The sequence below is a fragment of the Protopterus annectens genome, chromosome 9.part0 (assembly GCF_019279795.1).
Source record: "Protopterus annectens isolate FY-2018-M chromosome 9.part0, PAN1.0, whole genome shotgun sequence".
Taxonomy (NCBI): domain Eukaryota; kingdom Metazoa; phylum Chordata; order Ceratodontiformes; family Protopteridae; genus Protopterus; species Protopterus annectens.
The window spans coordinates 209,821,475-209,835,470 of record NC_056743.1 but is presented as its reverse complement, the minus strand read 5'-3'; the positions used below and the strand labels follow the sequence as shown (position 1 = coordinate 209,835,470).

Sequence of the window (13,996 nt, the reverse complement as noted above, 5' to 3'; positions counted from 1 at the left end):
TATATATATATATATATATATATATATATATATATATATATATATACACACACACACACACACACACACACACACACACACACACACACATATATATGCACACACACAGATATCCATATAGATAGATATGTATTAGACATCTCATATTATTAAAACTCTTATTCACTGTATGTTTGATTCTAAAAAGGCAAAACTCCATATACTCATAAACATGATACAACAAAATATGACAAATGCCATTTCATGGGAACCAGACCCTGATTTGAAAAGGAACCATCTTCACAGTTCATGTCAACAACTGCAGATTAAAAAAATATATTCTTCAATCTGCTTGTAATATACTGCATGTAGTGCAAAGATTACTGTCTGTCAATTTTTAAAAAGAGAAAATGACAAAACTCCTCCTTACCAGTATCGACAGATACTTTGTGTATACTCATATGTCATCTGCCTGGTGTACATCTGCAAACTTAGTCATTTTAATTTTGAAGATAAAGTAGGTTCATCAAGGTAGCCATACTATACAAGAAAAAATGAAGCAAATCACGTGTACAGTCGATACATGCTGAGAAACAATGGGTATGACATCCAAAGACACTAATCTGTACTACATTTCAACAAGGGTCAGGCTGAAGCTGCAGCAGACTTTTGCTCAACTTGTTTTACTTGATTCCTTGTTCAGTTACCTGGCAGCACCTTATATCATCATTGGATATTTTAGATCCTGGCAGTCCTGCTTCGTTTCTGAAGTCCCATATATTTACCATAAAATTACTCTTAGCAAACAGTTCTCGATCATATATGCAATTATATTAAACTTGTAGGCATCAAAAATTTGATATTAAGTGTGAACTTCATATACTTCCATTTTCTAGCGCATAGTGTATACATGTTTGGTCATACTTCTCATTAAACAAACTGGATTTTTATGGAATCTTTATGACATTATTAAATTAAATATAAAAATTATCATGAGTATTTCTGCAGGTTAAGGAAATCTCTTCTCAGGATAAACAAGTTATATTTAAAACTATACAGGCATACCTCATATGAAAGATGATCACGGAACAGTGTTTCTCATAAGAGTCACTGCCGTTCAGTGGCCTTCACTTGCACATCACTATGACCTGGAAGTAGAAGCATGGTGCATTCTCCACTTTCCTATGACCTGGAAGTAGAAGCATGGTGCATTTTTCACTTTCCTTCTCTATCAAAGCCCAAATGTATTCTTTTCCACACAAGGACTTGCATGATGTAACAGAAACAAACAGCTTTGCAAAAAAATGTGTCTGTATCGGATGCTGTCCTTGGCTTAAACCTGTCAGCCTAAACTGGTCAGAAGAGTTGAGCTTTAGACATATTTCCTTTTCTTTGGTTTGTTGATCTTTTATGACAGAAAATGTTGCATGTTTCTTGTTGCAGATCCTTAAGGAGAACAAAAACAGTCATTGAGAATATTATATTCATAAAGTGCAGAAAGTATTCAAAGAACAAAGTCAATATGAGAGTGGAGAAAGGAGATTCTGCCGACAGGGATAACTGCAATTAGGGGTACAGAGAACAGGCAGCGGGGGTTGGAATTTACTGGAAAAAAACTGGTAAAGGAACCTAGGTATTGAGAGCAAATAACTTGAGAAGGAAAGGTAATACAAGGGGAGGAGGCAAAGGAGACATTTGGACTGCAGGTTAGAGACAACCATCCCTGTCAGGGATTGATATCTGACTATAGGCAAAGAGAAAGGGGTAGGGGAACCCTAAGTTAAAGATCTACTCTGGCAGAGGTTTTTAGTTGAATCTAGAACAGAAATGGTTGATAAAAAAGGGATAATTAATAGGGCATATAAAGTATAGGAATCAATCAGAGGAGCTTAGAAAAGATTGTGAAGAGAGACTGGATAAACAATTCACAAGGAAATAATGGGGGGACATATGTACAGCTCCCAAGTAGGCAACCGAGACTAGAAGATGTAGGATTTTTGTTTGAAGTGTTTCCATACGTATTTTCATACCCCAAGCAGATTACAAAGAATTTTTCCTCAGGTAGATGACAAATGGAGGTGTGATGGAGAAGAATGTCCTTGTCTGGCATACAAGGCATCCTCAACCAAATACTGATGGATTTACTGCACACCAACAAGTCAAATGGCATCAAAAATGCTCAGTCTAGGTATATAAACCTTTTCTGCAACATCAACAGAATGGCTTGGAGGTACAGGTATATCCCACAGAGGACACTGCTGCTCTGGAACAGACTTTCTATCCCCATCAAAGTTCACTCCTGTTCATATTCAAGCTCATCTTGGATCTATGGATGGGAAACAGAAAATTTACCTCAGAACTGCCCCCTGTACTACTAATGGAAACAGGCAGCTCCTAAATGCTTTATCCCATGCATGTTTCTCCACAAATTATCTATGGTATAATCCCAGTTATTCTCATTAGGAGTAATACATAATTATTGACCATCGGATAGGTAAAGACCGAATGGGGTAGGTGAATTCGAGCACAAAAAGGGAAACTGGCTAAGCTTAAAATGGCCCTCAAGGGCATCAAGCCTATTCCTTACCTATGAAAATACAAGAAAGAGGTAATTGGGAACATATGTTTTGGGAGTGCAATGATTTGGTAGACTTTAAAAATTCCCTACAGAGTACTTTGTGAAAAATACTGGGTGAGCAAATGGGTGTAGCTACGGAAATTTTTTGAGGTGGGCTACAGGATCTGAATTGCCTAGACACAGGAAGGCCTTGTCAAGTTTAATTCTGGTGGCTGCCACAAAAAAGCAATTACTAAAATCCAAGTCTAAACCAACTTTATTTGGTGTAGTGAATACTGTAACAGAGCTAAAAGAACTGGAAGAGGGATCTTTAGAAAAGTGTAGGACCAAATTACATGGAAAAAAAGATAGAAATTGTGGAAACAATACAAGCAGAATAATGTTTTAGAGGAGTGAGATTTAAGGAAAGGCAGGAAATTAGCAATTTATGTAACATTAGATCGACAGTTGTACAAGAGACTATACATGATGTATAATGTTTGCAACTATCAGCATAATAATATGGTTTGTTTTGTTTCATATAAATGCATGTTTGCCTATGACTTAAGTGATAACGCAATAAAAGTGTTAAAGAAAGTTTTGCATGTGAAACTGCAGTTCTTTATAACAGATAAACCTTTTCTCTTAAAGGGAGTGTGAACCTCATGAGTCATGAAAATCTGAATTGCACAGGAAAAGTTCACAAGTGTACACGACTTCAGTGTAATTTCCTTCTATATTTCCCCTTAAACATTCATGTTAATGATGCAAAGAGCACTGATACCTTTAATTAATTAACCTTTAGATATCTCCTGATTTATTTTATGATATGCACAACTACTTCATAGAAGAGACTTGTAACAGAAAAAGCACAGGTTATAAAGAAATTATTTCCGAGTACCATCTAGTTTCAACAACATGAAACGGAGAAGCAGCAGTTAACACAATCTATTTTGATTGGTATTTCAAAAGAAAATGGCAATACGAGTGAAATATTTTATTTTCAAGATAGCTCTCATTTTATAACCTGTTCATAATAATGAGGAAAAATAACAACTGGTGTGTCCCAGTCTTATTTTCTTCCAGTACACTCCATAAATTTCCTTTATTATACCATATTTGTAAGTACTGTCTTTAATGATAAAGTACAGGTTTCCCACATTTTTCAAACACTACATACAAGAGACAATTAGAAACAAAAATAGAGATATTTATAAAAGAACATGAATGTCTGGCATGCATTACCATGTTATAAAAATGCTCAGTGTACTCTAGCTATGTTACAAGATGAAGAATCTCAGATTCAGTTTGAAATGTGAATTTTGTGAAAGGCTTGTTTTTCTGATACTTCCTGATAGTTAGCTTCTGTTATTCTATAAAGATTATAAGAGCTGGGAGGTTTGTTATACAAGTGATAACAAGTCTGTTAGTGCAGCATACCAAACTGTCTCAGTGTTCAATGTATATGTAAACCAACTAAACCCTTCCCAATGAATTGCAACTTCATAGTAATGAAGTAAAAACTCATGCATGTTTCCTAACAACGCAGGCTGTGAACAGTATTATTTAGGCATTCAAGCTTTCCCTTTTCTTAAGGAAAAATTAAAGGTCTATAAAATGCATATTAATGGATACACATACACTGAGTTTACAACAGAAAATACAGAGAGAAACAAAAGTAATGTGAAACTTACACAGTATCTTATCATATAATGTTAATTTACAAATGCATTTATACATTAATCTGCCTTTCATAGAAAAACACACACTAGAAACAAAAACTAGAATTCTTCTGCAGTAATCCTACAGCAGCAGCGTTAACTGTTTTTAAAACATTACATTGTCAACGTTTTATCAGATGTCATGTTTTTAGGACTTGTCATAATATTTACACATTAGTTTTGCATGTTAAGCATCCATGCTTGTGTTACTTACACATTTCAGAATGGTGTTTCAGGTAGACCTATAGTCATGTACTCACTTTTAAACATTATATGACCTGTTCACTTTAAATACAGCCCACAACTAGCTGCACTTATTTTATTTTAAACTTTAGTGGGGGAAACAAAAATTAACTATCCATGTCACCTACGAAACCTTTATGGACATGCTCCTGAGGTTTGTGTAAACGTTGTATTACTACCTGGATGGAAACTACACAAGCTTACAGCTATTAATACCATCATGTGTTATCTTATCTTAAGGTAGTGTAGTTTAAAAGTAAACCTACTGTGTATATATGTAAAGCTATATATGTATGTAACCAGAATCAGACCGGGAAGTGAGCAGTCGATAGTACGTCCTGGAAGTCACCCAAAAAGATGCAGAATACTTTCAAACGATACCTGAACGCAGCTTTATTAGTCAAAATAAGAGCGTTTTCGCTGTCAGTTCAAGCTGGCAGCTTCCTCAGAAAAAAAAAAGCAAGTGAAACATTTGGCGCCAAGCCTTAAGTTAAAATCTAAATCAGGTGTGTCATCATGACATCACTACTTCCTTAAAAATAATTTAAAAACACACTAACATATTTACAATTAGACCAAGACATTTTAGAATAAAATTACAGATACAATTATCTATGTCCCCATCGAATACCACAAATTAAAAAAGAACCCAATGAGGGGAATAACAACAAATTGTTTGTCACAAAATAAAAGGCAAATACAGAAAATGCATATGTATAAATATAAAAATATAAAAAAATCAATCAAATAGGTCAACTACGGAACATTAGACTACCCTCACAAATAGGTGGAAATAGAACTGTCTATGAAAGAAACATTCCACCAGTAACTTCTCAGTAGATAAGTGAAAAGGACCAGCCATATGTTGTTACTAAACACAAGAAATAAAACAATTTGCCCTATTTTATATAACTTCTCATTTTTAATACTACTGAGATGTCAAACAATTTGTTGTTATTCCCCTCATTGGGTTCTTTTTTAATTTGTGGTATTCGATGGGGACATAGATAATTGTATCTGTAATTTTATTCTAAAATGTCTTGGTCTAATTGTAAATATGTTAGTGTGTTTTTAAATTATTTTTAAGGAAGTAGTGATGTCATGATGACACACCTGATTTAGATTTTAACTTAAGGCTTGGCGCCAAATGTTTCACTTGCTTTTTTTCTGAGGAAGCTGCCAGCTTGAACTGACAGCGAAAACGCTCTTATTTTGACTAATAAAGCTGCGTTCAGGTATCGTTTGAAAGTATTCTGCATCTTTTTGGGTGACTTCCAGGACGTACTATCGACTGCTCACTTCCCGGTCTGATTTTGGTTTAGTTGGTGTTGCCGTTTTTTTCCAGTATATATGTATGTATATAGATAGTAAGATCGATCTATATACATCAATCTTTCAATCTTATCTATACATATTTATATCTATCTCTCTCATTTTATATATATATATATATATATATATATATATATATATATATATTTATATAAAAATAATTAATGCAAGCATATTTATATAATTCCCATCCAAGACAGCATTACAAATGTAGAAAACTATGGATGTTCTAACAAGTTTCTCTTCAAACTTAAAGTGTACAGTTCAAACTCTAGTCAAATAATTCTGAGGACAGTACTGAATGATATGAAATTAATTTTGGTACGGCTATCTTACAGGAAAAAAACACTTCTACAAGCACATTTAAAATGGCCTTCATGTGTGTCTTCAACATGGGAAATCTCAGAAATTACTTGCTCACCTATGTTAAGAGTAAAAACTGTGACTGCCAGAGGTTGCTGATGCTTGTATTTGGAATTTTTCTCTCTTCCTCAACACCGGGTGACTATGGAGTTGATATATGCATGTCTGGAGGATGTGGGGGGCTACAAGGGGCTTCAACCGTTGAGAAAGGCATTTATTTGGAGGTGTCCCAATGCTATGTATGTTGCAAACAGCTTTTCTGACTGAAAGAGTAAGAACTTGTGACTCAAGGGATCATTTTGTGAACAAAGGGCTTGTTTTGCAAACTTTCATAGTAAAAAGACTTAAAACAGTTAAGAGTGAACACTGTACTGCACACAAAGTTATAAAGAGATTGCATCCAAAAGTCAAGCGGGAACTGACTCTGTGACATAAGAAATTAATTTAGTTGAACAAAATAGAGTATGTTTTTACAACAATGTATATCTGCTATTATTTGTTTATAAAGATGCAAACATAGATGTAGGAGCAGAAAGGGTAATGCTACTATGAATACTACAAGTTTATACACGGAGACAGATTGAATGGGTAAAAGTTACCTTATTCACCCATGATACCACAGTCACTTGCTTATACGTTCCCGTTTTAAAGCCAGTGAAGTGCAGTACAAATATTAGAGTACCAAAACATACTTTAAACAACTTAGTCATAATGTTATTTGGTTGTGTGCTGCAATCAAATCACTTACAACTTTGTAAAAATGTTGAAAATATCATAAAACATAGACGTCACCCAAGCTTAAAAAAAAATTAATGCAGAACCCTTACAACTGCTTCTGTTGGTACATGTTGGGGAAACTTCCAAAAAACACTACAAAATCCAATAACTGAGTTTCAGATGATGGTCAAGAAAAACCTAACACTGACGGCTGCAGTGCATAATACAGAGAGCAAGAAGTTTTTTTTTTTTTAATTTTATTTTTTGGAATTATAGACTGAACTGGATATTTTAATAGATGTGACAAACCTCTGACGTGAAATCATCTTTATTAAATGAAGTCAGTATTAAAGAGTCTAAAGCCATGGAATGTGATTCAATAAAGTACAGAAATTAAACAAAACAAAATTTAGACATTGAAAATATATTGTAACCTACAAACAGGCCACAAGGGACAAGCAAAAAATAAACTGAATTAGTGTCAACACCTAACAAAATGACTGCAGGATGGTAATTACTTAAAACATATCGATGTGTTTTCCCAAAACATATACACTGCATAGAGGATAATGGTGCTGGTAATGAAAACGTATTTTATGGTAAATTAATTAGTAAGACAATTACAGGGAAGCAGCATATGTTACTTGATTTAAAACAGAGATGTGCTGCTTATGTATTCAGATTTATAATGTAATATATTTCAAATGAACATTAAAAACCACCAAATCTTTTCTTCATATCCCTCAGAGGAAGAGTAAACTTTAATGCTTATCTTTAAGCAAAAAACCTTAATGTTGACATTATACTGGACTGACTGTGGAATTATCATTTGGACAGAATGGTGTCTCCTACATCAAGGCAATTCAGAATAAAAAGGTGAGCTTTTTTATTTTAATAGCTTCTGCACATAAAATATTTGGAGACCAATTATCTGGAGCAGGTTTCCTCATGTCACAGAGAGAAGGACAATGTCTTTTAATCCTGTACAATATTTTTGCTGGTTACAACATTTTACATCACTGTTTACTTATGATATACTAATTATCGATGTTCTAGTATAGACTCATCCAGTAGACTAATCAAGTGTAAAGCTTTAGACTCTTGTTCAATTCTAAGATTATAAGGGGCTTAAAAAAGGATGCCGTGCAAAATATATACTTCTGGTATATGTCAAATGATCACTGTTTTCATTCGCACACTACACCCATGCTGGGAAATCTTCAGGCATGACTAAACAGCAACATGGCAATAACCTGACAAAAGAAGGGTGCCTTGAGTCTGCAAGTCCCTGAACTGCTTTTTTGCTCCACAAATGTATTTTGCAAGCAAGTACCAATTTTAAAAGGAGTCCTTAGAGTAGAAGGAAAAAAGCTGTCTTATATACCTACATATATATCAGCAAACATGGAGCCATTACCATGCAAAACCATGTACTGTCTAGCCACGGGTAAAGAAGATTATAAAAAAAGATGTTTAGAATAAAAGTCCAACAGTAAGCACATGTAGTAATACTTTGAATATTTATATATATTTATATATGTACAGTTCCATGGATTATTTATTTTTTTCAGACGACCTGCAACGGCTTTAAAATGCAGTCTTCTCTTTTTCTTTCATTTCAATAGACAGAACTGTTCCGTATTCCACAGCAAAGAATCATACTGAAGATCATTTCAAAGATCTGCGGAGGCAAAAGAAAAACTATGAGAAATGGACCAGTGTGCTCTACTCTTTTTTCTGACAGTGAACAATGAAGAATACGAAAGGTAAGGATGGGATTCAAAGAGAACAGCTTGTTTGAAAAACAATGCTGAGCAGTTTGTAATGAGATACACCCGTATATATGCATGCAGCATAAAGACAAAACGTGAAGCAAGACACAGAATTTGTAAAAATTCTATTGTAAACCTTACACTAAAAAGTATGACAGGAATACCTGTACTTACAGACAGCCAAAAGAGTACACAATGCCACATACCTTCTTATGGAGATAATGCAATTCAAATATTATTCACTAAGACTTACTCTGAGACTAACTGTGTCAGTTACAAAGGGCAATGTTCTTCCTCAAAGGTTATGATAGCTTAGCATACCTAAAGATAGGGGTGCCACTAGCATTATGGTTGTAGAAAGATAGGCCCCTAACAAGAAACACTGTTTTTATGCACAGTGCCTGTTTACACATTTAGTTTTGAAGTGTGCCTTTGTAGTACTCATCTTAAAAATTTAACTACCATTTTCATTTGGCATTTTTAATAAAAACATATTAATACAGGTGGTAAAAGAAAAAAAATGTAAACCTTTTACAAGATAAAAAAATGGCAATTTTATTGAACATGTTGGAAATGAATTTCCATTTGTTTACCAGCACAGTCTGAATGGTCAGTAAGAGTCCCTGCTCAGTGGACTATACAATACTTCAATAAAATATAAATCAATAAATAACAAAAGTTAATGTTTTCCCAACAACAACTGTGAAAAACGAAAAAGGAAAATGTTACTGTGGCCAGGATTCCAAAGAATGAACTCAGGTAATCGAAAGTTCATAAAAATTTAATCCAGCAGGTTAACCAAAACTGTCACTGAGAAACATACACAAAAATCTCTAAAACACGTATGTGCTACAGATTAAGCGCTTTCATCCACTCCCATTGTGGACTTCATCAGAATATGTAGCACATTCACCCTGGTTGTTTAAATATCATTTTTGGCGCCAATGGGCTAATTCATTTCCTTCACACATTTAAAGCTTTACAATTCCTTTATGATATTATATGCAGCTATATAACACTACTAATACATTAAAATTAATATGTATTCACAAACCTTATATGCCTACTTATGCATTGTGACAAGGTTGAATAATAATTTATATAGAAAGTTATTTATATAAAAAAAATGACAAAAAACTAAATAACAAAATGTTCATACATGATTACCTCATACCCTAGCTAACAAATTGGGCTTAACAGGAATATTGTCATTTAGACCTGAAGGGTTGTGGCATCAAGCAATTGCCACTTTACCTCCTTCTCTCCTAATAGGGCCTTTATGTTACCACCTCTAGGATTTACCCTTACTTGTTCTAAAATACCAAATTTAAAGTTGTGGCTATTCCCCCACTTCTCAACATGCCTATATAAGGCATTGTTTTTATCCTTTTTCCAAATCCTATATAAATGGTCATAAATTCTATTTTTAAGACATCTGTTAGTTTTTCCCACATTGTATCCAGAACATACTGTACATCTGGCTATGTATATCACATGTTTAGTGCTAGAATTCCCTGATTTAAATATAACCATAGTTTTATTAATATCTCCCAAAACTAAATTATCATCTTCTAAGATTGCGTGGCATTGCCCACATGACCCACACTTCCTGTTATGGCCATTTATGCTATTCATCCTAGTGATTTCCCCACATTTTTCTAAGCTGCTCTTCAAATTCCGCCCAGTCTTACATACAAAAACTGGTGCCTCACCTACAACTTTATTCTTCTGTTCACTCCCTCTAAATCTACTCCCACTGATAAAAACTCATTTCAAATTACCAGCCTTAAAACTCCATCATTGACATCGTTCCCTCCGCCGAACTCCTGGGGGTTACCATCGATGAACACTTAAAATTCAATACCCACATCCAACTTAACATCAAGAAAACCCACATAAAACTCGACCTACTGTACAGAAATAACCACTTCCTCTCTCCCTCTACTAGACATACCTTGGCCACCAAATATCTCCTCCCATCTCTTCTATATGGCGCTCCTCTGCTTACTAATCTATCTTCCACCCTTATCTCCAAACTTGAAGTATGCTACAATAAAATCTCCAGATTTGCCACTAAGGCTAATTCCTTCTCTCATCGCTGCACCTCCCTACAAACTTTAAATTGGCTTGAACTCCCCAATCAACTAGACTTCCTCCAAATTGTCTTAGCCCACAAATTATTTCAACCCACCAGTTGCCCCGCACTATCTAATATGCTTCAACTATATACCCCCCTCAGACCCCTTAGATCTACTCACCAAAACCTTATTTCAGTCCACAAACCCAAGTGCCCAACTGGTCAGCTTCTACTCTTCTTTTCCCTAGCTAAAAAATGGAATGCCCTGCCCTCTACACTGAGGACCTGTGACAACCTACACACCTTCAAAACACAACTTCATTCCTACTTGTTTCTTCACCGAAAATGTAACTGCACTCTTCATCCCATACCTCCCAAGCTCCCCTCTTCCTTCTCTCCGGTTAACCTTCATACCTCTCTAATTTCTCTCATAGACCTAGATTGTAAATGTAACTAATATCTACATCCAGCCTTTTGCTCTATGCCTCTCATCCTCCTGGATAATTTCTTTAATATCTTAGTTGCTTTAGTGAATGATACCTATTCGACTGCAATTCTACCTGCTGTTTGTTGTAATACTATCTATTGACTGTAATGCAAATATTTTTTCTTTGTAATTCACTATGTGATGTAACTTTGTATTGTGGAGCTTTTCTCCCCGGGCCTCCACTGAAAACGGGCTCTTGAGCCCAGTGGACTTCCCCGGTCACCAAAGTGGAATAAATAAATAATAAACTTGTGTGATACACTCATCTGCCGTTAAGATATTCCAGTTGTGCATAATAACTTTTTTAACTTGATTAACATAGGGACTGTACTCTAATATGCAGGCACAGTTGAAATGCGTTTCACCACCAACATCTTCCCCATCTTTGCCAACCTGGACATGCTTGACTGGGAAGATAATTGTGTGTTCAAAAGTGAATTTTTTTTGGTAGTATTCGATACTACACTTGTTTTTTTTGGATGATATATTCATATTATGGGACGACTCTTTGGATAAATTCAAGCAATTTATTGAATATTTGAATAATACAAGTACATATCTAAAATTTACATTCAGTTACAACACTGAAGGTATAGCTTATCTGGATACTTTTGTTAGCAATACACCTACTGGGTTTAAGTCATGTATTCATAGGAAGGATACAATGTAATGAACTGCATATTGTAAGTTTGTTTCTCTGTGTTATTATCTTTCGCTCTGTGTGTTCTTATAACTTTCAATTTGATGCTATTCCTTAACAGTAATGTTTTTTTATGTAATGTTCTTGGTAGTTTAGTGGAGCTTTTCTCCTCGGGCCTCTGCTGAAAATGGACATGTATCCAGCCAGACTAGCCCGGTCAACAAATGTAAAATAAAATAAATAAATACATTCAGTAATGCCTATTTAGAATTTTCAAGTAATCATCCAAGAAGTCAGGTGAAAAATATACTAAAAGGGCAGTGTATAAGAGCTGCCAGAATGACTTCACAATATGAAGATATGGTGTGGGAGATAAATTTTTTAGGATGTATGTTTAGTGAATGGAGTTACCCTAAAGCATTAATTAATGACATTACCAGTTATGTTATAAGGGAATGGGGCTGTAAATACAAACCTTTATTAGGCACGGGGTTGGTACAGAACCCACCCCCTCTTTCTACATCTGTTGGTGGTGAAACGCATTTCAACCATGCCTGTATATTAGAGTACAATCCCTATGTTAATCAAGTTAAAAAAGTTATGCACAACTGAAATATCTTAACGGCAGACAAGTGCATCACACAAGTTGTACAGTTTTTGTATATAAGACTGGGCGGAATTTGAAGAGCAGCTTAGAAAAATGTGGGGAAATCACTAGGATGAATAGCATAAATGGCCATACCAGGAAGTGTGGGGCACGTGGGCAATGCCACGCAGTCTTAGAAGATGATAATTTAGTTTTGGGAGATATTAATAAAACTATGGTTATAATTAACTCAGGGAATTGTAACACTAAACATGTGATATACTTAGCCAAATGTACAGTATGTTCTGGATACTATGTGGGAAAAACTGACAGATGTCTTAAAAACAGAATTTATGACCATTTATATATGATTAGGAAAAATGATAAAAACAATGCCTTATATAGGCATGTTGAGAAGTGGGGAAATAGCCACAACTTTAAATTTGGTATTTTAGAACAAGTTAGGGTAACTCCTAGAGGTGGTAACATAAAGGCTATATTGGGACAGAAGGAGGTAAAGTGGCAACAGTTGCTTGATGCCACCACCCTTCCAGGTCTAAATGACAATATTCCTGTTAAGCCCATTTTGTTAGCTACGGTATGAGGTAATCGTGTATGAACATTTAATTATTTAGTTTTTTGTCATTTTGTTATATAAATAACTTTCTATATAAATTATTGTTCAACCTTGTCACAATGCATAAGTAGGCATATAATGTCTGTGAATACATATTAGTTTTAATGTATTAGTAGTGTTATATAGCTACATATAATATCATATAAAGGAATTGTACAACTTTAAATGTGTGAAGGAAATGAATTAGCCCATTGGCGCCAAAAAATGATATTTAAACAACCAGGTGGATGTGCTACGTATTCTGATGAAGTCCACAATGGGAGTGGATGAAAGCGCTTAATCCGTAGCACATAGTGTATACTGTGTTTTAGTGCTTTTTGTGTGTGATCATTTTGGTTAACCTGCTGGATTAAATTTTTATGAACTTTCGATTGCCTGAGTTCATTCTTTGGAATCCTGGCCATAGTAAAATATAAATCAACAAAAGTCATCAGAGTGAACATGTATAATATAAAAAGCTTGCATTAACAATAATGGAATATGAGCAGTGTTTAAAATATGTGAAAAAATATAAATTACTCCCACTGAAAACAAGGAATAGTTACAGTATACCCAGAAGGCAGAGTTATGATGGTGGCAGTACAGGTAGGCTTATAGGTTCATAGGAGGTTACTATGCTAATGGACCCTAGGGCTTTTACAAGCCTAGCCATGTAAAAAAAAACATGCACCCTAATTGACCACAGTAGATGGTCATAGCAGAGCAATTCTATGATCAGCACTGACTGCCCCTGTCCATGAGGGACATAGTTGCCACCTTGGGGTTAATTTACAGTCACCCATCCAATTGTCAAGGATGCACTTAAATAGGGTCATTGAGGAGCTCTGCTTCACATGAAGTGGGAATTTATTCCAGAGGAGCGGCAATCTCTGTGAAATATACCTG

The 13,996-nt window shown here is 34.9% G+C and overlaps 1 protein-coding gene across 1 annotated transcript in view; it reads right to left on the bottom strand.

Annotated features, from left to right (window-relative positions):
* Positions 1-6,428: 6,428 nt before the first annotated feature.
* CD81 (CD81 molecule) overlaps positions 6,429-13,996 on the bottom strand; it is a 1,063,451-nt gene continuing 1,055,883 nt past the window's right edge. The window contains exon 8 of the mRNA XM_044082753.1: positions 6,429-8,593. Coding sequence (XP_043938688.1) covers positions 8,531-8,593 — 63 coding nt within the window. The 3' untranslated portion in view covers positions 6,429-8,530. The remainder of the gene's footprint in view (positions 8,594-13,996) is intronic.